The following is a 25811-nucleotide window of genomic DNA, read 5'->3' as shown; positions in this document are numbered from 1 at the left end:
TGAATTCATATTTTTGAGGGGCTCAAACAAGGATAATGAAAAGAAACATTTATTTACACTTTGTACATACTGATTCCATCAAGCGATAGAAGGCCTACACATCAGTATAATCATAATATATGCGAACCTCCGATCTTCTGACACTTTGCAGTGATCTGATGCTTTCACTCCTGGTTCTGATATTTGATTTTTTGAACAGCCTTCTTGAAAATGACCTACACATGAAAAAGTAAATTATTGGATCCAGGCACACATTACACGCAGACAAGAAAAGTGTCATTTCTTTGCAGTAATAGAGGATTTTATGTGCAGATTCATCTAAAAGCCTGTCTAAGTGACTAAAAGTAAAAGGAATTCTGCACAAATGATATGGTAGAAAGCAGGTAAAAAACACAGCCACAACTACCCTGATGCTCTGGTTATGTTTTCGCTTTCGGCTTGACTGACTTATGAATTGCCTGCTGGATTTGTGGATATACCTGGATATGGCTATGTAACATCCGATTAGAATCACCAGCACAGCCACAAACAAGCAGCTGTTCACGTAGGTGACTGCCTTATGCCATTTGACCCCCAAAGGACTTTTAAGTTTCATGCAGTCATAGATATTGTCCTCTGTTGGTTGACTATTTGTTAGGATGATATTTGGCAAAGACAAAACAGCCATGATCACCCAAACACAAATAGATAAAACCTTCGTAAAGGTTATGCTATACATCCGAGAGTCCCCAAATGGCTTGACCACCTTCAGATAGCGATCAATGCTTATCAGCCCAAGGAACACAATGGAAGTATACATGTTTGCATAAAACAAAACCGAAGTGTATCTGCAGAGAATAAACTTGAAGTACCAAGGTCCAAATCCTGCATCGTGGATTATTCGAAATGGAAATGTCAGCGTCATTATGAGGTCTGCAACTACTATGTTTTTGAGATAGAATATGAAGCTGGTTTTATTCCTAATGTGGAAGAAGATCCACACTGCTAAACCATTCAGCAAGATGCTTGCCACAAAGATAATGAGATAAAGCACCGGCAAGACAATTGTGTCAAATTCATTGTGAAGGGTGGTGTTCTTCCCTGGTCCATCGCTCCTGTTGCCTGAATTGGGACTCTCTTGGCCATGCAGCTCGTTATCTGTAGGAGAAGTGGGGAGATGGGACTTCAGTGCTCGGCAAGCGTGCCCACAGGCCACTAGGCTCCCTTACAGACCCAATTTTTTGTTATTTCACGTGAACTTAAAGATGTCAGTGATTTAAAGAGTGAAGTTAGTACATTGTTAATGTTTTGAGTGGCCAAAAAATTCTTACTACCCTGCCTCCCTCGTATCAGGACCCTTGAGTAAAAAGTCCCATTTCTGATTCTCTACACCAGCCTTTTGAAAATAAGGTTACCGTTGTAAATTATCCTGATACTTCCACGTTTGATATCATTACAAATATAATCAACAAAATGTGGCAGAAAATTGAAATTTTTTATAACAAGAAAATAAAATAGCCAGCACGTGTTTCTGTGTATTCTTTGGCACTCTCTTTGAATATATCTTCTCCAACCATGGCTGCAACATAAATCAAATGCTCATAACCCAGTTCACTGATTATATGATGCAGTGATATGGTGTAGGTCATAAGCTGTTTAATCATTAAGAATTAAGAAAGTTTAAGACTAGTGGGTCATTTTTAAGCTGTTTAATCATTGAGAATTAAGAAAGTATAAAACTAGTGGCTCATTTTGAATTTTTTGCTTATGACTTTCTTACAGTACTTTTAAGATATTTAAGGGACCGTTGATAGGAATAGAAAGAAAATGTCTTGGCATATTTGTAAATAAAAAGAAAATCTGTCTTCTAAAGTGAACAAAGAAAGTCCTGAATAGGTGTAGATCTGACTTGCTGATTCTCTGAAATCTGTTTTTACCTTAGTAGAATTTAAGTTTTAGGCTAGTGTGAAGTTATTGCTGATGATTATAAATATTTATACATCATCTAGTAAATTTTTTATTAAAATGCATTTGTATAATCAATAATATCCACAAATATGTTTTTGTATGGTCCAGTGAGAAATGCTGATTTTGTTTTCTCATTTGTACTACATTTTGTAATTTTACAGTTTATTGCCAAGGAGGGACAACTTGTTAAAAATAATTGCATCCTGGCATATTTTTCTTGTTTACAAGGCTAGGTTATACCAATTGCATTTATTATAGGAATTTTTAACCCTTTTTTAGAATTTTTAGTTTCCGTTGTTAAAGACCTATAGCATATCACTGCATCATATTATCAGTGAAATGGGTTATAAGCATTTGACTTATGTGGCAGCCATGGAAATGAGCCTCTCATGTCTCCTACTGTGGGAAGCATGACGGACAGGCAGCTCCTGCTGTGGATCCACTACCACATGCTTGCGGCTGCCATGCTTCCCATGGACTGCTCCCGGCCTATAACTGAGCATGGCAGGAATACCAGGACATTCGCAAGAGAGGGGTTTCTCTGACAAAGACTTTGGCCGGAGGAGTACTTACCACTTTTCAAACCTTTTCTTTGAGCTTTCTTCAAACCGCACTGTTCCTACTCAACCTTTCTTCCTTCTTTCTCCCACAAGTGGTTGGAAGGCTGTGCCAGCCTTCTGCTTGTCCCCATTTTCCTTGGTAGCCATTTTCCCCAATAAATCTCTTGACCCTTTAAGCACATTTTATCATCATTATTTTTGGAGAACCTGAACTGATGGAATTAATTTATAAATTCACCTTTTGGATGTAAGTTTAGAAGGAAGGTCATTTCTGAATTTTTTATTTCCCTCTAATTAATATTTGCTATAGTTATAACTATGTTTTGGAATGGTTTTGTTATAGCGATAACACCATGAATTTCAGCCCTTCCTGCCTGCACACAGGCAGTTGAGTATCTGTTTTGGTTCCCTTCTTTGATCAGAGAAACAGGAAAGTTTTGATGATTAAAATCCAAAAACAGATTTCTGAATTGCTGCTTGACATCTAAGTGCAGGCTCTTCTTAAGTATCCTTTTCCTCTTCCTAATTCTTTCCCTTTTATTCCTTGCTATGAGTGTTTTTAAAAACTGGTTTCCCTGGCCCAACTATCCTTACACAGGCTAGTAATTTATATCTGGACTAGCCTGTTATGAGACACATAGTATTACTAAGCTTTACAAGTTAAAATGCCTGATTCAGCCGTCTGTACTACTGCTGCCACTTTCTAATATTTCCTCATACAGTATCATTCAAGCCTATTTTGATTTAATGATATGTTATAATCTTGGTTGTTTTTGCATCATAAGATCCAAATCAGTATCAGTGACATTAGGAACTTCTTACGGTGTGTGGCTTTAACTGAGTTAAGATGTCTGCTTGAATTAATCTACCCAACTATTAGCAGTCACTTTCATCTAACCTAGGATAGAACCCTTAGGGAAATGAGAGAGGACTTGTGAGTTGACATCAGAATAAAGAGTCCAGCTGCGGAACACAGCCTGAAAAGGAGCAGCCATGTCATATCCTGTAGTGATGGCTGTGCCTTGTAACAGTGACTTATGAATTGCTTTCTAAAATCATTTTAAATACAAATATAAATAGTTCATGAGCTACAGCATACATGGCAGGGAATATTTCAACTGCTGGTGTTGGCTCCCTGGGGATCTGCTGTGCATGTCTATCGTGGAGTGCAAGTACCCCTACTTTACAGTGTTGCTTAGGAATTGCCTGTCGGTTCAGTATATCATAATATTTTAAAGTTTAATTATATGAACACACATTCTTATTAAATGAAGCTTTATAAGTTAAAATGATTTGCCTAACAATTATAGTTATTATGAGAGTCTGAAATCAGAATGTTAAAAAAGGTTGTGTGCCTGTGTGTGTGTGTGTATTTGTAAATTAAAAGGATCAAGTAGGATTGGCCTCTTTCCACAGTGGTTATTGAACTGTTTTGTGGCTTTGAGACAGTCCAGTGTTGAACTTTTTGACTGTGCAACCTCATGGTATTTGCTTCCTTAGTTTATGTATCGGATTAACATTTAAGATTATAGGACTTCTTCATTTGATGATAAAGGCCTAGGTCTGGTTATTACCTCATTCACAAATTACACATTTGCAGTGCAGCTCAAACAAATCAGTGGTTAAAGCCTGTTATGGGTTATTTGGTGAATCAATATGGTAGTAGAGACAAAAAATGATTTCTAAGAAGCAGATGAGCCATTGCTCAACTGGTTGCTCTGGAAGTCTCAAAATTTAACTTTGAGAGTTTCATATGATTTATTTGTTTTTTAGAATTAAGTCTATATCATATTCCTTTTTGCCAGCTATGCCCATCATTTATTCTCTTCTCTGTTATTGCCACAAATATTTCTAAAACTTACGAGTGTACTCAGAAGCATTTCTCTATATGATGTTTTTGCTCAGGAACGTTGACCACTAAAAGTAAATGACTTTCTTCACCCAGGCAGTTTTTTTCATGTTGTTCTTCCCTGCCAGTAATGAACTTTGCCAAGTTAGGGAGCTCTTTAATTGACAGTAGCTTGGTGATTCATTTAAGAAAAGTTGGAAGCAGTGTAAAGGCTATTTTCTCACAACGTGTGCATGCAATGTTGGATATTATCAAACATGATTTCCCCATCCCTTCTTGTTTACTAGGGTGGTATTCCCTGGATTGTATAGTACAGGGCTTGACACAGTGATAATTGAGAGTAAAACCTCCTTTGTTATTCTCTCCTACTCTCACTCCAGTTCCTTTTAAATTAACAAATGCAGTGACATAAGAACTCAATTTACTAGTTCCATAGCAAATTATTTTGTGCCATGTGTGAGGGTGTATCTGTGTACATATTTGGGACATAAGGGGACTGTGGCTGTCTTTGCAGGGGGAACAGGTTTGTGTATGTGTGTGTGCAGGAGTAAGTGTGTATATTGGGGGAAGGCTTGGGCTTGTAGCAGATATAGCACAAACCACTTGTGGCTTTAAAAATTTAAATTTAAATTAAGCATAATTTAAAAAATTAATTTCCAGGACCGGCGCGGTGGCTCAGGCCTGTAATCCCAGCACTTTGGGAGGCCGAGGCGGGTGGATAATGAGGTCAAGAGATCGAGACCACCCTGGTCAACATGGTGAAACCCCGTCTCTACTAAAAATACAAAAAATTAGCTGGGCATGGTGGCGTGTGCCTGTAATCCCAGCTACTCGGGAGGCTGAGGCAGGAGAACCCAGGAGGCAGAGGTTGCAGTGAGCCGAGATCACGCCATTGCACTCCAGCCTGGGTAACAAGAGTGAAACTCTGTCTCAAAAAAAAAAAAAATTAATTTGTTCAGTAATACTAGCTATGTTCAAATTTCCCAGTAACCACCTATGGCTACTGGATTGGCCAGTGCAGATATAGGGAATTTTCGTCAATGCAGAAAGTTCTATTTGACAATGCTGGTTTAGCCTGTTAATAACTGTAAAATGGAACACATAGTTATCTTGCTGGATCTTCTGAGAGATAAATGCATTGTAAACATTGTTTGAGTACAGTATCTAGTACTTAGTAGGTGTTCATTCTATAACGTAAAGCTTAATTATCATTTTTTATGTTAATAGAGTCACACTGTGAATGAGGAAAGAGAAAGAATCTGCCACTTTTGCCTTTGGTGAAGCGACATCATTGCTCACTAGGATGTGTATTTGGCACAAAATGTGAAAGTATCAACATATGTCATTGCTCTACCTGCCAGGTGGGAATGAAATAATAAAAGGCATTCAAATTATAGGGTGTCACTACCATGGCACAGCTGCCTACGTATGATTTTTTTTTTTTTTATATGGAGTCTTGCTCTGTCACCCAGGCTGGAGTGCAGTAGTGCGATCTTGTCTCACTGCAACCTCTGCCTGCCAGGTTCAAGCGATTCTTGTGCCTCAGCCTCCCAAGTAGCTGGGACTACAGACATGCACCACCATACCTGTCTAATTTTTTATATTTAGGTATGATTATTTTCTAAATAGTTACCCAGTAGATTAGGTAGATGTTGTCTTTGGCCTCTTGGGGAACCTTATGGACCTTGGTTTAGACTATTAAATCTGGAAAGTAATATGTAATTTTAGTTTGGGTTTAAAAATATTCCACAAATATTAATTTAATCCTACTTGTCACTTTAGAAATGTCTAGATGAAACAAAGTTTAAAATGAAATGATAGCAAGCTGCATTTATCTCAGCAATGCCATCCTGCATGTTTGCTGTTTTATACCTAAGGAAACGCATAGCTAAATACTGGTTTATTTTGTTCATTGGTTCTCTGACCATTAAACTCCCCAAATTGCCACACAGTATAAATAATATTCATTGATAAAAGTAAGATTTTCTTTGCATCTTCTGATGGCTTACTTGGTAATTTTGCAAGTGTCCAGTTGAGCCCCATTCTTCAGTTGTGATGCACTGTAAGCAAAGATGCGTGTCAGGAAACACTTGTGGACGACTGAGGCGTGGGTTCAGCATAGGTTATTCCTGGTTTGATTTCTAGAGAGAGAAAGAAAAATGGGGGAAAAAATCATTTGGGAAGGAATTTGAACATACAACATTTTGGTCTTTTCAGTTAAAGAAATTGCTTCACGATTCAGAAAGCCTGTGTCCTTTGCATATGAACACCTGGGCCACACAAGAGTTGCCCTCTTTCATAATTCCCTTCTGGGAATTATGTCTGGCGGGTGACTTTGGCTACATACCTTAACTTTTCTGAGCTTTACATGCTTCACCACATCTTAATAAAGATTAGCTGAGACCCTATGTGCTTATGATGTTGGATATTATCAAGTATGATTTCCCCCACCTCTTCCCCTGCACCCTGGGTCTATTCTCTGTTCTCTGGCTTCTATCCACTGTTGACCATAGAAAACAGAAATCCTGGGAACTGTCCTGGAAAGTGCAACTGAAGTAAAATGTGCTTATGGAACAGTTTACTGTTAGGGGAAGTCACACTGTTTCTTATGAAATAAAACCATGTGGGACTTTCATGTCCCATCACTGATGTTGCTTAAAGAGACCCCAAATAACCTCATTCTGTCCAAGAACAAAGCAAACTTGTGGCTGGTGTGAGCAGTTACTTTTGTCCCTGCAAATGTGCTGAAATAGCAGGGAAAGGGCACGTGGAAGGCAGGAGTATGTTTAAGAGTTGAAAGTAAGTGGAGAGGCACTTATTATTTCTTTTTATGTTCCTGTGTGTGTCCTTTTCTTCTGTTTGCAAATATCACATGTAGCTAAGGTACTTGATTTGGTAGGAGATAGAAGAAATGGTTTTGAATTTTTCAATGATTCTCTCCACCCAAAATTCACTCTTTTGAGAGTTTAGACAGTCTATCCACACCTCACCTTGAACAGCTTCAGTATGTGGTACACAGCAGCATTTAGAAGGTGTTTTTTGGTTAATGGAGCATAGGCAATGATTAAGGTTCTTAGAGTTCCTCCTTTTTGGGTGCCAGCATTACCTTATTTTTAATGTAAGGGAAAGAGGTAAAACTCTGCTTTCTTTTTGATTATTAGAGCTTACTGGGGAGAATGACTGAAGCATTTAATTTTCTAGACTTTATAATAATCTTTGGATTTCAGTAAGCTTAAAAAGTTTGAATCCAGTTTCTCAAAAAAATCATTTCGAGGAAATTACCTGATAAACACATTTTTAGTTTTATGTTTCTCTGTTCCCAAGTTGTATGGTTGTCCTTTTTAGATGGCTTCATGTATACCTTACTCAACTGACAGTTGCAGTAAGAGGGAGAGAACAGACAGTTGTCCGATAAGGAAGACATAGAAGAGACTGGGAGAAAATATTTGCATGTTACATTTCTGATAAAGGATTTCTGTTTAGAATATGCAAAGAACTTTTACAACTTCTTACTAAGAAGAACACAACCCAATTAAAAAAGGTCAAAAGATTTGTCTAGGCATTTCACCAAGAGCACATGGACAGACACTGAACATCATTAGTCAGTAGGGAAATTCAAATGAGAGCCACAGTGCCATACCATCTGGCATCTACCAGAATGGCTGTGTCTGAAAAAGACAGTAGCAAGTGCTGCTGAGGGTGTAGAAAAATAGGACCCCTCATACACTGCTGATAAGAATTTAAAACAGCCACTTTGGAACAAGTTTGGCAGTTTCTTAAAAAGTTAAAGCTAAATGTATGATATGATCCAGTAGTTCTACGTCTAGGTATCTAGCCAAGAGAAATGAAAACATATGCCCATGCAAAGACTTGTATGCAATTGTTTATAATAGCATTATTCATGACAGTTAAAAGCAGGAAGAAGCCAAGTGCCAACTGGAGAGAAGATGAGTAAACTGTGGTATAGGAATAGGATGGAATAGTACCCAATAAAAAGAAATGAAATACGGCTATCATATAGATGAACCTCAAAAATGTTTTGCATGAGAAAAAGCCAGACACAAAAGATTACATAACCTTTAGGTGAAATGGCCAGAACAGGCAAATCTGTAGAGGTGGAAAGTAGATGAGTGTCTGCTGGTATTGGGGGTGGAGTGGAGGGTATGAGAGATCCTCCTGGTGTGATGAAAACTGGATAGTGGTCATGGTTGTGCAAATCTTCAAATTTACTAAACATAATTGTATAAATAAAATTGTATACTTGAAATGGATGAGAACTATGTTACATATACATTATGTCTCAATAAAGTTAATAACTAAAGAGCACAGATTAAAGAAAAGGAATAAAACGGGCTACTGCCAATAATGGATGAGTTTTAAAACCCATGGAAAACGTATCTAAAAAGTACATTCTCTAATCTTTTGAGAAGATAGTGAAATGCAGAGTACATTTAGCAAAAGTTCCACCTTTTCAAGCAGGTTGGGGGGGTCACTGTTATGTAAGTGATTTATAGGATTCATTTATGAGTCCTTTTTGGAATTGGATCCATAATCTACAAACACTGGATGTGGCTGATAATTTGTGCTTTTGGGTGATCCATATTCCCATTTTCTTAATAATTCCTGTTGAAATTATATGGAAAAATCAGGTTTTTAATTCATTCAGACATGATTCTTGGGTTTTCTAAAATCAAATTTGTTATCTAGGTTTGGGAAATATGTTTTATTGTCCTCTATTGGCTTCTGAGAGTTTCTTCCTTTTTCATCTCCTTTACTACCTTCTCTAAATGAAGTCCTTCCTCTAAATTCAGGTTACAGGCCCTCATTTTCTGTTTCTTTTTCTCTGGAGAACCTGTGTCTACACCAATGCATGGACCTCACCTCTGCGATAGCACCGTCATCTCTCTCTCACTTTCCCTGAACTCCAGCTTATTGTTGACATTGGAGTGTGTTGTATGTCTGTGTTGTCAAACTTAGCATATCTAAACTTTACCTGTTTTTCCTTTTTTTCAAAAGAAACTTTTTCTTTTATTCTATCTGTGAATATTTACTTTATCTGTTGGTTAGTAGTTTAAAAGCTCAGTACTCTGTTTGATGCTTCTCTCTTTCTTGCCTCTCAGGTAGCTAGCCACTTATTTCTTTTTATTTATTTCGATATTTCTATTTCTTATGTTATACCTCTCCTTTGCTTCTGCCTGCTTGCTACCCAACAGTCCTCTTCTGGATGGAGGTGCTCCACTGTCCTTTCCCTCTGGTCAATCTGCTTCTTGCTTCATTACTCTTAAATAAATCTCTTTTGCTTTTTGTTGCCAGATTCATCTTCCTAAATCACCCATGTAGTCATGTCTTTCTTTTGCTCCTTAATCCTGTGTTACTCTATGGTAGGCAATTCTTGAATTATAATTACTAACTAAAGATAAGGAGTTATTTTTGTACCGTTAAAGATCACGAAATGTGGAAATCAGAACATGCTGGATTCTGGTAACTAAGAGCTCACAACAGACTTTGGAGATATCTGTTTGCTCCATAATCTTTTGAGTCATGGGAACAACAATACCTACTTTCTGGCATCTAGCAACCCTCCTTCTTGTGGTTAAATTGAATATACATTTATAAATTAAGTGCTTTATAAATGCCTAGTTTCTGCTGTCATTTCCATTAACCTTGGCCTGAATTAAATTCAAGATCATTTTCCTCTTATTGGAACTCTCTGGTTTAACCAAACTTTAGACTCTCAGTGATATGCCTGAGTTTAGTTCTCTGCTTTTCTTCATACCTATTCCTGCCCCGTGAATGGCCTCCTTTCTCCCTTGTCTCCCAACCTTGGAAATCTCTACTTCTTCTCCAGCCATAACCCGATCTCTTTCATAACATCATTTACTAAGAGTCTGCTCGTATTTCAGGCCCTGAGATTTATAAAGATGAGAAAGGTACATTTCTGTCCTCAAGTTGAAAGTCTAGTTGAGAATCCAGAAGTAAACAGACCATTTCAATATTAAATGAGAGGTTTGGGATGTTGTAAAGGTACAGAGGTGTACCCGAACTGAGGAGAAGCAAGGATTAGAGAGGTTCCATGGCAACTATGATGCCCAAGTTGTGGCAGGTTTGCCCAAGGTCTAATCAGAAAGGAACACATGGAAATGCTGAGTGTAGCCAAAGATAAGGTATAATAATCTACTGGGAAACTGGTGATGGTATGTAGAGATGGAGAAATATGACAAATGTGAGGCATCTTAAAGAATTTGTGGCTGAATGATGCTTGTGAAAGGGTTAGAAGAGTGTTGGAGGCCTCCCAGGTATTTGGCTATAGATTTTAGTCTCTTTCGCTGATGTAGGACCTGTGAAAGGACAAGCATGTATTGGGATGGGTGGAGTTTAGTTTTGGATCAGTTGATTTCATGGTGCATGTGGAGATGTCTGCTGGATGATTAAAGAGACAGGTCTGGAGCCTGGAGAAGTGCTCCTGGCTGGTGATGTCAGTCTAAAGCCAACAGAAAATCAGTGATAGAAGAAGCTGTGGGAATCATGCCTGTAATCTCAGCACTTTGGGATGCCATGGTGGGCAGATTACCTGAGGTCAGCAGTTTGAGACCAGCCTGGTCAACATGGTGAAACCCCATCTTTACTAAAAATAGAAAAATTAGCTGGGTGACATAGCATGTGCCTGTAATCCCAGCTACTCGGCAGGCTGAGCTAGGAGAATCGCTTGAACCCAGGAAGCGGAGGTTGCAGTGAGCCGAGGTGGCACCATTGCACTCCAGCCTGGATGACAGAATGAGACTGTCCCAGTAAACAAATAGAAAACTAAAAGTACACAGTGGAGTGAGAATAGCAGAGAGCTAATGTAGACTTTTTAATGCTGCAGTCTTAGGGTGTGGGGAGTGCCTAAAGGAAAGGCCAGAGAGTTGGGAGGATTACCGAAAAAGAATATTGTCATGTGAACCAAAAAGAGAGTTTGAGAAATGAGGAATTGTGACTAGTTTTATTCTGTGGGGGAAGTCAAATGACATAGGACAGCAAAGTGCCATTATGTGGGACTCAGCAACAAAAAGGCCGTTGTTCATCTTTGCCAGTGCTCCATGTGCTGGGGGGCCCGGGGTGTTTTGAGGTGAGAAGCCTAATGACAGAGGTTTAGTAACAACTGTAAGGTGAGGAAGTGGAGGCAGCAATCTCAGACAACTCTTTCAAAAAGAGAACATGCCTGTGACGGGAAGGAGACAGAGAAGGTGGGAGGTAGAGATAGACAAAAGGTTTGATGGAGGGTTTTCTTAAGCATATCATTTAATGTCTGGCATTTAAAAATTTTCCCAGCTTGGATTAAAAAAAAAAAATCCTGCCTTGACCTGTAGTCAAGTATGGCAGCACCATGGTGGAGTGCAAAGAGCGAGGATTTGGCTCTCTGATTCTCTGGATTACAACCCCAGCTCTGTTCCGTTTAGCTTCTAATCCTCCATTTATGCATATGTAGAGTGGGTATGATAACTGGGCCATTATAGGATGACCGTGAGGTACAATGATTAACATTTACAAAGCAGCATGTCTACTTGCATAGGGTGGGGCTGAAGTCGGTTTGGTCCCCGCTGTATATCATAGGTACACAGTTGAATTTATTTAGTACTTCGTAGGTTGGATAAGGGGGTTGATGAGGGTGAATGCTTTCACCTTGTTTATGCCGAGATGGCTGTGTGGCTGGTGGCCTCAGCTGACCTCTCAGGAGTCATTGGACTGATACTTTTGCTCCAAGAGCTTGCCCTTCCTTTAAGTTGTCTCAGAGCCTCACCTGCCTGCTGTCTTTCTGAACAATCAGTGCCTCAGCTTCCGGGCTCCCTGTGTGCTTTTACTGCAGTGGCTCTGAATTGTCTGCATGTCCTAGCACTTGCAGGGTGTTGCAAGGAATATTGCTTCAGCAGTAGTAAAGGGCTCCGCTCCAGGACCTGGATCCTGGGTGGGAATCCTGCCCTGCCACCTACTCTTCCTTCAGCTGAGAGCTGATGAAACCACTCAAGAATGTGATGTTTGTGGTAGGCCCAGGTTTCACAGGCATTCCTGAGGTTAGATGGTATCGCTGCTTAGAGATCTGTTTTTTTTCCAGCCACCCATTGATACTGTCCTTTGGCTATTTTACTAACCATGTTTCTTTGTTGTTGGTTGTAAGCTATTCTTTTAAAATGAGGGTGGTGGAAAAAGATTAGTATGTTCTCAATTTCTCCTTGCTTTTAGACCCTTAACTTGGTGTTTGATATCTCAAGCAATCTTCAGAGCAACCCTAGGACCTAGATATATTTGCACCCGCCTCCGGGTAGGAAGATACAAGATTCAGGCAGTTTAATTAACTTGCCCTGACTCACATCGTGAGTAAGAGTAGAGCTGGGATTCATATCGAATCCAGTAGAAACTGAAATTGCACTTCTGTCTGTTATACTCCTGTGGAATAAAAATGAAGAATGATTCTGGGGGTTTATTTTAGAGGACAGGAAGTAGGAGGAGGGCAGTATTGGGCAGAGGTAGGAGTTTGTTTTCCCCATCAAGCTTGTGAAGGAACTGCTAATCTTCAAAACTAAAGGTCTCGTTTTATTTGGCCTGAGCAGTGTTGACAACATCAGGATATGTCACATAAAAATCCAGATTTGGATCCCGTCTTGAAAGATGAAAGGATGTGCCAGCATCCAGCATGAACAGTCCAGCAGTATGAGTTGCCCCTCCTGATGGGGAAGTGAGCTCTCTCCAGTTCTCCAGCTCACAGCATTCTCCTTGACATCCCTGGGCTGCCTCTTTCGGGAGCATTACCTGCTGGGTCCCACAGCCACTCGATTTTGCAACCCTGATTCCGCTTATCATTTAATCTTACATGGCTATACTTAACCTCCATAGATCCCCAATTGCTCTACTTTGATTATAAATATATTTTTCTCTTCTGTCTCTCCTCCCTGCAAATGCCTGATTTTTCTTGTATTACTGACCATCAGTTAGCCTTTCTTTTTAAATGGTTTTTCTTATACCTCTGAGTAACCCAGAAAAAGTAGTGACAGGAGGTCCTGTTGTTTAATTCACACATGAGAATGAATTAATTGTCATAGTTGAGCTTTTCTCTGTGCCACCCCTTTACTGGGGTCTTTAAGTGAAAACCCTACTGATTGTGTGATAAAACTGCTTTTGATGGGGAAAAACTGAGATTTCTGGTGTCAAGAAAAGCTTCCCAGTAGAGAAGTAGGGACTTCCCAGTTGTGTTGGATGCCCAAACCTTTGCTCTCTCTCCCTAGAAGAGCTATGGGAAGACAACATCCAGGACTACTGAACAGCTGCTTTAGGCACCCAACCTTGTGGTCACACACAGCCAGCCTGCTATTGCAGTTCACTGGATTGGATCTCGGCGTGGGTGGGGAGCATTTGTACTACACCGGGGGACAATCCCTCCGAAGGCAGAGCCGGCTGTTGTGCCCTGCCATGCCGTAGCAATGCTTTAACTCTCCCTGGGCTTCATCTCTCTTGTTATTGCCCTCCAATCAGGATCTTGAAAGATAAATGCCAGTTAAATGCTGGCTCCCTACATGCAGGTGCTCATGATTAATTGTTTTACTTAGTGTTTGGAAAATGGTGGTACTGAAATGACAGAGTTGTACTATCAATACCTTTCCTATTTGTCCTCCACTCTCCAGTTTTCCCTCTGAAAGCTCACATCTGAAATTGTAAGAATTTGAGATATGAAGGTTTGTTTTGTCACTTTACTTCTGAAAAGCTATACTGAACTGATGGGGATTATATAGAGATATTTTTGTAGTTCCTGCATTTTTGTGGTGAAGATATAATCGTCACAAAAGCCATCTGATAGAAAGTTTCTGTTGAAGGATACAGGATATCTTCTATTTTGGTATCACCTATTATATTAGAATCTTTCTCAGTTTAAACCTGATTTTATATGTATGTGTGTTTGTAAATTTATGTGTATTTTTCATGCTAAGATTATAGCTCTGCTGAAGGCCTGGGGAAAGAGGCAGGTTACCTCACTGGTTATGAGTTACCTTTTTTTGCAATGGAATTAGGTCACTTTATTCATAGCACATTTCATAAATGCTTGCATGGAGCTAGTCTTCCAAAGGTGTTGGAATGCAAAGCGCAGCAACCCTTCATTCAGGTTTTTCAGGTGCTACACTGATGTTCTCTTCTCATAGTTTTGCTTGATAGATGTAGCTTACAATTAGGACTATTTTGGTTAACAATATAGACTTTTTTTTTCTAGGCAACCTCAGGTAACTCACTGTACACTGTGTGTGTGTGTGTGTGTGTGTGTGTGTGTGTATTTAGAGGGGGATGGGGGTTGATGTAAACTCCCTAAAGACAAGGTTTGTGTCTAATGGTTCTTTATAACCTTAACCTCACTTGCCTATTCTCTCTGGACAAGTGAGGGAACTGAGCAAGATACAACAACCTGCAGTACACAGATGGTGAGAGGCAAAGCCAGGAAATCAACTCCAAACAGGCTGCCTCTGTGGTGTGGCTTTGCTGACCTAGTGGAGTGTCAGAAATAGCTTCTCTGGTAGAAGGTGTTCTAGACTGAGATTCCCTAACCAGTGCAAAGTATCCTAGACCTGGATTCAGTAGGCAGGTGTTAAATTTTGTTGTTGTTGTTTTGGGAGATGGAGTCTCATCCTGTCTCTCAGGCTGGAGTGCAGTGGCACAATCTCGGCTTACTACAACCTCCGCCTCCTGGGTTCAAACTATTCTGCTGCCTCAGCCTCCCAGGTAAATGGGACTACAGGCACATGCCACCCAGCTAATTTTTTGTATTTTTAGTGGAGATGGGGTTTCACTGTGTTAGCCATGATGGTCTTGATCTCCTGACCTCGTGATCTGCTCACCTCGGCCTCTCAAAGTGCTGGGATTACAGGTGTGAACCACTGTGCCTAGTTAAGTTTTTGACCCACAGTATCTTTGACTCTGTGACCTGGAGTAAAGTATTATATCTCACAGAGCTTGAGCCTCTTTATGTATGAAACAGGGAGAATAACAAATACTTGACCTGTGTTCCCAGTGTGCTGTGTTAATCTGGTAAGAGAACATATGCTAAGTCAATTTTATATGGTAAGTGCAATAGTAATATAAAGATGTAATTCATGGCAAATATACTTTGCTTAAACAGTAAATGCTTTTCTTAAACAGAAAATAAAAATGTTTTTTAACTCAGTAAGTCATAAAATTTGAGTAAAATTCCTACTCAACATTACTATGTGGCTACTGTAAGTCAGATCAGGAGGTCTGTGGTTATTGTGCGTAATAAGAATTTTGCTCCAATTTTACAGCTTACTGAGCTGAAACATGTATTTTTATCTTCTGTTTAAGCAAAGTATAATTTCCACATAGGTAACTTCTGGATCATTTATGTAAGAGGCTGGTCTGGTTAGGGACTACAGTCCCAGTAGCCAGCATAATGGTTTTAAATGAATATGTTCTAAACTAAATACATTTCAAGTGACTTCTGCCCCTTAGAAATATTCTTAGAATTAAACACTGCAGGTAAAGTCTCTAGTTGTTTGATTACCATTTGCTAGCCTATTAAAAGATGCAGAATGCTTTTCACAAGTTCGTGTAGATGCTGTTTCTTGTTTTGGAATAGCATCTTGTGGCTTAAGCATTATACTTAAAAGTTATAATTATTCTTCATGGCAGTGGTGGTTGTGTCACCTTGATATTTTAATACGGCCATCATTATAGTTTTCTGGGCTGTGGGATGTGGTGGCAGGTGTTCTCCAGGCTTCTCCCAGTAGAACTGTTGTCAAGTTAGCTACCCTAATTATTCCAGTCACAGCTTAACCAAACCTTAATGCTATTTAAGTTAATGGATTCAGACAGTTACCTAAGAGCATTTTTCCTTCCGTTTCATCACTTGTCTTCATTGATAATTGTAAAATTCTCAAGTGAAGTCTTTAACATGAGTGGATATTTCACATTTTTTAATCAGCATCAAATGCACGCTCTTGTTGTTCTCTTCTCCTGAATACAGATAACCATCCTCACCCATATGTAGTAAAAGGATTTGGGATCACATGTAACTCATTTCATGAAATACACACCCACATGTAACAGTTCTTTGAAGTAATTCCTACTTCAGTGAATTTATCAACTTCTGACATTAATCATTTTTTTAAACAATGCCTCTTAAACTAATAGGAATATTTGAATTAAAATAATTTTCTCTGGCTTGATTTATAAAAGAATTTATTTCTCCCCACTAGGAGAAATAGTAACCTACATATTTGTATTATCTTAAGATTTCCCATATTCATTTTCCTGCTGTTTGCATTTCTTTGCTTGATGTCCTCGTTTGTTGCAGTCCTTACTGGCTTACTGTCTTGTGCAGGATACAACTCAGGCTCCTTTGCAGGTGATGTGGACCTCCTGACCTGACCTGTATACCTGCCCACTTTATAGCTCCCATGCTTCTGCCTCAGGCCCTTCTTACCTTGCATGCATTTTTTATTGGAAATCTCTTCTCCCCCTTGTCTACTAAGCTGCCTATACCACCTTCAGGTCTAATTCGTCTGTCTCCTCTTCTCAAAGCCTTCCATGTTATCCCCATGTGCCATGTAAGTGCTTCTCAGCCCTATGGCTTCCCATACCTCTAGCTGTTGTATTCTGTTTTTGTTGTTTGCTTGACTGCCAGAGTGTCCTTGCATCCTTTTATCTTCAGGGTCTAGCAGAGTACCTGTGGTCACAGAGTCAGAGTTCAAAAATACCTTTGACTTACTATTTGGCTATGATGGAATTTGGCCCCCTCTCTGACCTAATTTCATTTTGGCAGCCATATGTCAGTTTATTTTTTATTTTTAACAAATATTTTGTTTTCTGCCTTCTGAAGTGAAAGGGTACAACCCAGGGAGGGTGGAGGCAAGAGTAAGAATTGGCAGTTGACCTGTGTAAAGCATGGCTGAAGACCAGGAAGAAGGTCTGAATTAGAATGAATGTTTTAGGGTAAAGGGAATATTGATATTTAACAGATATTATAGTTTTACTTTTCCAGCAGCCATTATGACTTATGCTGACACATTGATGTAGTAGTTACCTTTTAGATATTGGCAGTTGACCTGTGTAAGGCATGGCTGAAAAACCAGGCATTTACTATTCTTCTATTAATTTGTTTTGCTATACATAGTATAAGCGTATACCATTTTGACCTAGTGCAAGCCATTATCCTCTAAAAGTTTTCAGTTTTTAGGTTTTTAAAATGCTTGGGTGAGACAACTAGAATACAATTGTAGTGGTGAGATTTAAGAATTGCATATTACTGTGAGCCACACTCTACCTCATTATTATGTGTAGCACTATTTTCTATGTAAACGTATCCAGTAAACAATTTTAGGCTGTGTGTGGTGGCTCATGCCTGCTATCCCAGCACGTTGGGAGGCTGAGGTGGGCAGATCACAAAGTCAGGAGTTTGAGACCAGCCTGATCAACATGATGAAAACTCATTTCTACCAAAAATACAAAAATTAGCTGAACGTGGTGGTGCACACCTGCAATCCCAGCTACTCAGGAGGTAGCCTAGGTGACAGAGCGAGACTCTATCTCAAAACAAAACAACCACAACAAAAATTAATTTTGCAGTTTTTCCAATTTGTCTTGTAGCCAATTTATCTAAAAAGTTTTAAAAGGCCCAGTGATTTATTTTCAGTTTTATTTATAATTTTTGGGTCTAGCAGATCTGAGGAGGAACAAGTTTGGACAGGTAGGTCATCCACCCCCCAAAAGAGTATAACAAATGCTCAATTGGCTACAATCTAGAGGCAACAGATATTTATGCATTGTTTTTTGGATCTCTCTTGTCAGTTCTCAGCCTGAGAGCCACAGAGCTTAGTGCTCTATTATGTGCAAACAGTCCAAGTATTCTTTCTTTCTTCAGCTAGATCATAAGCTCCTTTAGTGCAGGAACCTCGGATCATTTTGTTTCTGCTGCCCTTTTGGTATACTGGCCTCTGCTTTGGAGGCATTCCGAATCTTGATATATTCAGTAAAGTGTAATCTCTAAACTCAAGGACTTGGAAAACAAAGTTTCACTGTGTTCTGTGTCCTCCAGAGAGTTGCTCTGGTGGTCGAGAGCCAGGAATATCTTCAAGCTGGGAGCCTGTTCAGGCTACAGGGCAAAATCCTCTGGGATCTTGAGAAGTCTAAGTGTCTTTCATGTTAGGTACAACAACAGCAAAAGAGCTCAGCAAATGCTGGCTAGTATCATTCGATACCCGGGAGTGTTCTAAATTATCTGTGTATATTGTGATTTATTAAAAGGACTTTGGATTCACATTACAGATTTGCCACTTACTTGGTAAATTATCCAACCCCTCTTTGCCTGTTTCTTCTTCCATAAAACAGTCCTCATAAGATTATTTTGAATGAAGAATTACCACAGCCTTTTATTCAAACTTGGCGTGCAGTAATAACTTAGTAGTAACTCAGTTGCTTGAGTGGGAAGTAAGAATTAGTACTCTAATTTTTCAGATGAAAAAAACCTGAGGCTTAGAGAGAACGCTTGGAATACAGTATACTTGGGCTGTTTGCTCATATTATTTGTTCTTGAGCAGCTACATGCTGTCTGTTGCTGCAGTGCTAGAGCTTGCCCTCATTAACACCACTAATGAGGGGCAGGGCCTGGATTTGAACAGAACATAAGTTCATCTCAGTGCTGTGCTCCTAACTACCGCTCTGCTACTGCCTGCACAAAAACTTGATATTCTGTGCTGATTAGCATCTTGATGTCTCCTTTGGCAAAACTAGCAAGTAAAATAGCTCCAACTTGATTGCAGGGGATCATGCACCCAACATGGTCATTGATCTGCTGTAGTCTGTACTATGGTACTAGTGTATGGTAAGTATACGGTAAATCTGTATCATTTTACATATGAAACTACCCACAAAAAGAGATAACAGCAAATAGAGCATGGTTGACTGTAGGCAGTGGTTCAAGGTCACAGCTCTGCTCCCTACTGCTATGCTCGTCAAGCCTTAGTTTGCTCAGCTGTAAAAGTAGATAATAGTAATTTATACCGTACAGTTTTCTGAGTTAAAAAACAAGTATGATAAAATATGCAGTAATCTTATCACATATTAAGCTATCAGTGTATGCTAATTATTATTGTTTTAGTATTCAGAATAGAAGGACAGTTTGTGCCATACAGATCCTAGATCCTATCTTGTACATTAGAAAAGGTCATTTAAGGAGTTTTGCTCTTCTTTTAAAATGATGGAAATGATTAGAAATTACTTTATAGGGTGGGTGTGGTGTAATCCCAGTACTTTGGGAGGCTGAGGTGGGTGGATCACGAGGTCAAGAGATCGAGACCATCCTGGCCAACATGGTGAAACTCCATCTCTACTAAAAATACAAAAATTAGCTGGGTCTGGTAGCACGCGCCTGTGGTCCCAGCTACTCGGGAGGCTGAGGCGGAAGAATTGCTTGAGCCCTGGAGGCGGAGGTTGCAGTGAGCAGAGATTGTGCCACTGCATTCCAGCCTAGCAACAGAGCAAGACTCTGTCTCAAAAAAAAAAAAAGAAAATTACTGTTTAAGAGAAACTATAGAACCAATGATATGAAAGACTTAATGTCATGACTTATACTAAATGGAACTTAATCAGTGCTCTTCCTTAAATGTATTTTAGTGTAATGTTTTTTATATTTGGCCAGTAAGAAAATTAATGAAACAAAATATGCTAATTAGGTATAGGATAGAGGACAAATATTCTATTCTGCCTGTGTTTGCCATATAAGGAGGTAGAGGGTTTGGAAATCTTTGTAAGGTCAGATAGAACCTGTCTTTCACCACTGGCCTGAAGCAGATGTGAGGGGTGGTGCATCTCATCTAGTTTTTAACAGCACGGTCACATCACATTTGCTTTGACTCTTGCCTCTTTGCCTTAGGTTGTTATGAGTATAAGTACTGCAGCTGGCCCTTGTATTAATATTTGTCTTAATGCAAAACTTTCCAGCAAGGTAGGAAGAGCAAATTAATCTTCCTACATTCATCTCCACCTTGCAGAGGAAGAATCTGAGACCTAGAAAAGTTGAAATTTGATTAACATCATGTAGCTGACTAGGGGCAGAATTGGGAAAGATGTAGTTTGTGGCTCTACCCTGTTTGTTCTCAAGCATACCTGTGTGCTTAGTCCAAGCCTTAGGTTCTTTGATTACCAACCCCAGCATCTCAACATATCACCTGGATCGTGGGAATCTAGAGATGCAAGGGACCTCTAATGACCATCTGATCTAATTCCCACGTTTTACCTGTGAGGGAGGGAAGTGAGCTCCTGGGGAATTCAGAGACTTGCCTAAGTCACACTGATAATGTTGGTACAATCAGCACTTAAACCAGGTCATTTTCCTGTGAGTCCTGGGCTTTCTACTTTAAACCCAAACTTCTCCCTCATACCTGCATAGAGAACATCTACCCTGGAGACTGGGGGATGCTTCCAGGGAGGGAACTTTACCTAGATTTCACCTCACTTCTGTCCTGTCTTCACAACCCTACCTTTTATTGGGCTTTGTGGGATTTTCATGGGTTTTCCTAGTTTTTCTTATTTTAGGAGCATACGAAGAACTAATAGCCATTGTGGTCTCCTCTAAACTTTCTGTGGCATTTTCTCAGAGTAAAGAACTAAGCATGAAATATCTTTTTTTGTTGTTGTTGTTACTGTTCTTAAATGGAGTCAAATGCCAAGATATTAAGGAAGAAAAGCAGGCAGACTCTGAAGAGCACAAACAGCACAGCTCTAAATAAGAACATTCCTTTTAACTTAGTCTTCCTTTTCCCACCCACATGTCTGAATGCAGTAAACCTCTTCACATGTTGTCTGTGGTTAGGGCATTTTCTCAGTGTCTTCATGAAATAGTGAAGATTTACTGGCTGGATGCTTTCTTTCTATAGGCTGTATCCTGAAATACGAAATTCACCTGTCTGTCTGCTCTTCTAGGCCCTTGTCCTTAACCCACATATACCTGCAACACTTTTCAAATAGATGTCAGAAACAAGAGTCTGAGGATGAGTTGTTGCTGAAGGACTAAGAGAACATGCCTCTTTGATAACTAACTTCATGGAGACAGTTAATCTCAATTGGTTGAAATAATAAATATCAACAGGGTGTCTGGCTTTTTCTTCCTCCCAGTATGTATTCCCCCAATATGAATATAACAAATATATAGAACCAGATTTCTTGCTGTTCATATTGCTTGTAAATTGGAGAACAGTTATGAAAGAAAACTCTTGTTAAAATGTTAATATAGCTAACATAAAAGCACATTCAACTTGAGAATGTGATGTAAAATTCCATAGCAGATAAATCTTAAAATCAGAAATCAAAAAGTCACTCTACTTTAGGCTTATCTGTCTTTTAAAAGTCCTTATTAAAATTTAAAAGAAGTAAGATCTCCATGCTTGCTTCTTGTCTTCCTCAATGCAGTAAAAACTTCCCCAACACTTTGAATGTGGAACAAAACCAAGCTGTTCCTAACCTGTTTGTCAGTCACTGGGCAGTTTTCTCCGTGCCTTTCCTGACATGTTTCAACACGATGTCTCCAGGGATCAGAATGAGGATTGCCCTGTTCTTTGTGGTACAGTGAAAAGACTGAGATTTTTGTATCAAAATGAGGCAATTGGGAAAGAGAAAAATCTTTTTTTGGTCTCGCTCTTTTTTTTTTTTTTTTAAATTCATATAAACGATTATGAAACAATTTTAAGTGTTGGGTCCTGGGAAACAATTATGAGAGACTTTGGCTTTCACTCATCTAATAAAGTAAATGTGGAAAAAAAAAAAATACTAAATAGAAGTAATGGCCAAAACATTGTTTCTACTTTTGAAGACACAATATATAGTTTATATTTCTGCCTGCCTGAGCTGGAAACAGTTGAATCTTCGTGGCTCACAGAGGTGCCTTGTATCTTATTGTCAGCATTCTAATTTCTACTTTTTCTTCAAACCTCAGAATTAAGTAGAAGTACGATTACAGTTTTAATCATTGCTGTGTCCAAAATAAAAAATTTTTCGCTTACCTTTCATTGTGGTGGCTGGCTATCCATTCACCTCATACAGTGTCTTCAAGTTGAAACAGGCTTCTTGTCTAATTAAGAATAAGCTTTGAAACTAAGGTCGGCAGGGAGGTGGATTTTCTGGTAAAGCATAAAAACTAAACATTTTCTCCCCAACCAGACAAAGTTGGTATCTCCCCTACCCCTTTAGAGATTGTCCTGTGGGGCACCCTTTCAAATTCTCCTGCCTGACAACTACTGGAACAACTTGCTCTCTTGCTAATATAAATGACTCACAACTAAGAGTAGGTGAGATTTGTTGACTGGGGAAGAGTATTTCCTGAACCTGCAGGAATCAGATGGTGATTCACCTGAAGGAAACACAGAGGGCTGGAGACGGCCAGAAGTCTGCTTAAGGAGTGGGGGATGATGTCTCAGGTTGGGGCCTACTAACTCATCAGATCCAATTTTTAGGTCTTTTTTTTTGTTTATTTCCCAGCTTCCTATTGCTATCTAGAAAACATATATTGGCAGCTTTCCTGCTGATTAAATTGTGGATTAAAAGGAATAAGAATCTGCTTTATTTCTTTGAAAATATTATTCTACATATTATTAAAAGACTAAAATGAAAATGTGTTTATTGTTGTAATTGATAACTCTGGAAACCTGTAGTCTTATTCATGAAACTAATGAAATCTATAGATATATACAAGGATGAATATTCAAAATATGCTAAATTATTCAGGGACTAGATTCACTGACTCCTTTGAATGCTGACCTTTAACATAAAACAATTTGTTTTATTGCTTTAAAAAAGCATCCAACAATGACAAATTTATATAATCAGATAACTTTTTTTGGTTTTTGAGACCGAGTCTGAAACTGTCACCTAGGCTGGCGTGCAGTGGCACAATACCAGCTCTCTGCAACCTCCACCTCCTGGGTTCAAGCGATTCTTCTGCCTCAGCCTCCTGAGTAGCTAGGATTACAGGCGCTCATCACCAACCCCAGCTAACGTTTTGTATTTTTAGTAGAGATGGGTTTCACTATGTTAGCCAGGCCAGTCTTGAACTTCTGACCTCATGACGCTTCCTCCTTGGCCTCCCAAAGTGTTGTGATTACAGCTGTAAGCTACTGCGGCCATCCACTGACTTATTTGTAAATAATTTTCGTGATTTCAGATAAGAATCTCAAAGATGCTGATATATTCTTGAATGCAGCATTAAAATTTTAAAAAAATAACATTTTATCAAATTGAATCAAAAGTCATTATCATGGATGAAGATAAATGAAAATAATCAAAGGTGAAAACTTTTTTGAAGTTAGTTAATCTATACTAGGTATTATGTAGTGTTTACTTATGCCTTCTTAAGGAAATAATGTTTACATATTAGTTGGTTTTCCTTGTGTTTTTACAGAAAAACAAATGGGTGTTTAACTTAAAGTTCAAGAGTTGTGTGTCAGAATTATATTTCTTGTATTATTTTTTTCTATGTTAAACCAAATGTATGTTTAACTTAAACATCAAGAACTGGGTATCAAAATTATATTTTTTTGTATTGCCTTTTCCTATCTGCTTCCTAACCATACAAAAACAGATACCCACAATTTAAATTTTTTATTTTTTAAAAATTATTCTGCTTTGGGTGGATTAAGTGTGTTATGGATAAGTAGCTAGTCCCAGGGAAGGTGTCTGAAAAACAACTTAATAATGGCCCAATCTTGTAAGAATTTGCAGATTTACAAACAGTCCTTCATTTAGGTTTGATTCTCCCTGTGCTATTTGTACTTCCCCATGGATTTCACTTTTAGCATTTGAATCCAGTTTCTTTCCTTTTTCTTTTTTTTCTTTTGATGCCAGTTTGTTGCAGTTTGAATAGAAGAGTTATGCTATGCAGACTTTAGTTTGGGAGACTTGTCCTTCTTATGTTGAACTTTTTGCCATTTTTCATTAGGATTCACAAATTGTAAATGAGGTACTGCCCATAATTTGGCATTTTACTGTCAGAACAACTGTCAGGTACTAAAAGCATCAGTCAAAGGAAAGAGCATCTCTTGTGGCTCCTTTAAAGGTATGTTGAGCAAAGAACTCTGCTGCAAGTTCTGAGGGTTATCACCCCACATTTCCAGTGATGTGTATAGAATCATAGAAGGCAGCTTATTCTGACAGATACTTGACAGGCTTCTGTTATCAGAATAAAGCCCTTTTAATAAAAGGAGGGCCCGACTGTGAAAGGGTTGTTATAGATCTTTCTAAGTGTGAAGAAGGGCCTGTGAAATTTTCCGGCATAATGGAGCATCTGTAACTTTGTGTGTGATGGTTTTAAGTAGGAAATAAGGTGATGTCCCTTCACTACAGTAGGTGGCCCCTCTTTCTCCTGAGGTGGGCTTGGGATAGAATGCGCTTTTTCCTTTCTCAATACCTCTATAAGCAACATGTCCTGGGATAGTAGCATAACAGCTAGCTTGGTGTGTTTCAGTGTTTTGTTGGCTGGCAGTGCAAATTTAGTATAGTAACGAAAAAATTAACGTGCGACAGCCTTTATGCTTTAGTCTGAAAGTATATTATGCCAGTCTCAAGTTGGGACTTGTGAAAGCTGGTCTTATTTAACATTCAAAAAGGGAAATAATACATGTTTAGTCATGAAAAAAATGTAACACTTTGATGAAAGGAGCAGCTAACAGCCAGCCCATAACTTTACTATTATTCACATAATCGAAAGGCAAACCTGCATAATGTTTTTCCTGCTGTTTTTTATAGCATGTCTCACATTTCATAAAAGCCCCAGGGATCTTTATAGCAATAATTTCCTTTACACTTCATTGGAAAATCTTGTTAGTTGTGGGGCACTCTTTTAATAGTTTTGTTTAGCCATTACAAACCTCCAATTTATTTTAAATACAGAACATCTCGGGTGTGTGTGTGTGTGTGTGTGTGTGTGTGTGTGTGTCTGCCTGCCTGCCACCACAAAACTTTAAAAAATTTTCTTTGTTTTGTTTTTAAAATAGGGTGACTTTTTTCCTTTTAACATTTTTTTAAAAACTAAGCCTATGAACAAGTCGAAAGAAGTGTTCAACTAGATTTAATCTAGATTTAGAAATTGTTGCTGTTTTCACATATGCTCTTCCCCACCCCAGCACACTTGCTTTTGGGGGGATGTATTTGAAGTTGCCTGCCGTTGTTGGGACAAATATATCACCCTTAACTACTTCAGCATATTATATGTTTCCCAAGAACAAGGATATTCTCTTACCTAATCACAGTATTATTATCAGTCAAGAGATTATCATTGAAACAATATTTTTAAATACTTAGCCTGCATTAAAATTTTGACAATTTCCCAATATTTTAGAATTGTTTTCTTGATGTGGAATCCTTTAATGAGCACACACAGAATTCAGTTTTACTGTCTTGTTAGAATCTTTTATTCTTTACTAAGTCCCTCTTTT

The 25811-nt window shown here is 38.8% G+C and overlaps 2 protein-coding genes across 9 annotated transcripts in view; one reads left to right on the top strand and one right to left on the bottom strand.

The window, feature by feature from the left end:
- Window positions 1-25811, top strand: part of MED12L (mediator complex subunit 12L) — a 365084-nt gene that overhangs the window by 223739 nt on the left and 115534 nt on the right. The window lies entirely within an intron of this gene.
- On the bottom strand, window positions 32-22621 carry GPR87 (G protein-coupled receptor 87). Its single transcript, XM_002759489.6, has 3 exons — window positions 22386-22621; window positions 6366-6497; window positions 32-1137 (listed from the first exon to the last, which is right to left on the bottom strand). The coding sequence occupies exons 2-3, from the start codon at window positions 6397-6399 to the stop codon at window positions 95-97; spliced, it is 1077 nt and encodes a 358-aa protein (XP_002759535.1). The 5' UTR covers window positions 6400-6497; window positions 22386-22621; the 3' UTR covers window positions 32-94.

The sequence above is a fragment of the Callithrix jacchus genome, chromosome 17, assembly GCF_049354715.1.
Source record: "Callithrix jacchus isolate 240 chromosome 17, calJac240_pri, whole genome shotgun sequence".
In the NCBI taxonomy this organism is placed as follows: Eukaryota; Metazoa; Chordata; class Mammalia; order Primates; family Cebidae; genus Callithrix; species Callithrix jacchus.
The sequence above is the reverse complement of the archived record's forward strand: the minus strand, read 5'-3'. Positions and strand labels throughout refer to the sequence as shown.

Coding starts and splice junctions, on each gene's coding strand:
- GPR87 (XM_002759489.6), bottom strand. CDS start 6,399: ATGGGGCTCAACTGGACACTTGCAAAATTACCAA. Junction 1,138..6,365: donor GACACTTGCAAAATTACCAA/GTAAGCCATCAG, acceptor CTTCTCCTACAG/ATAACGAGCTGCATGGCCAA.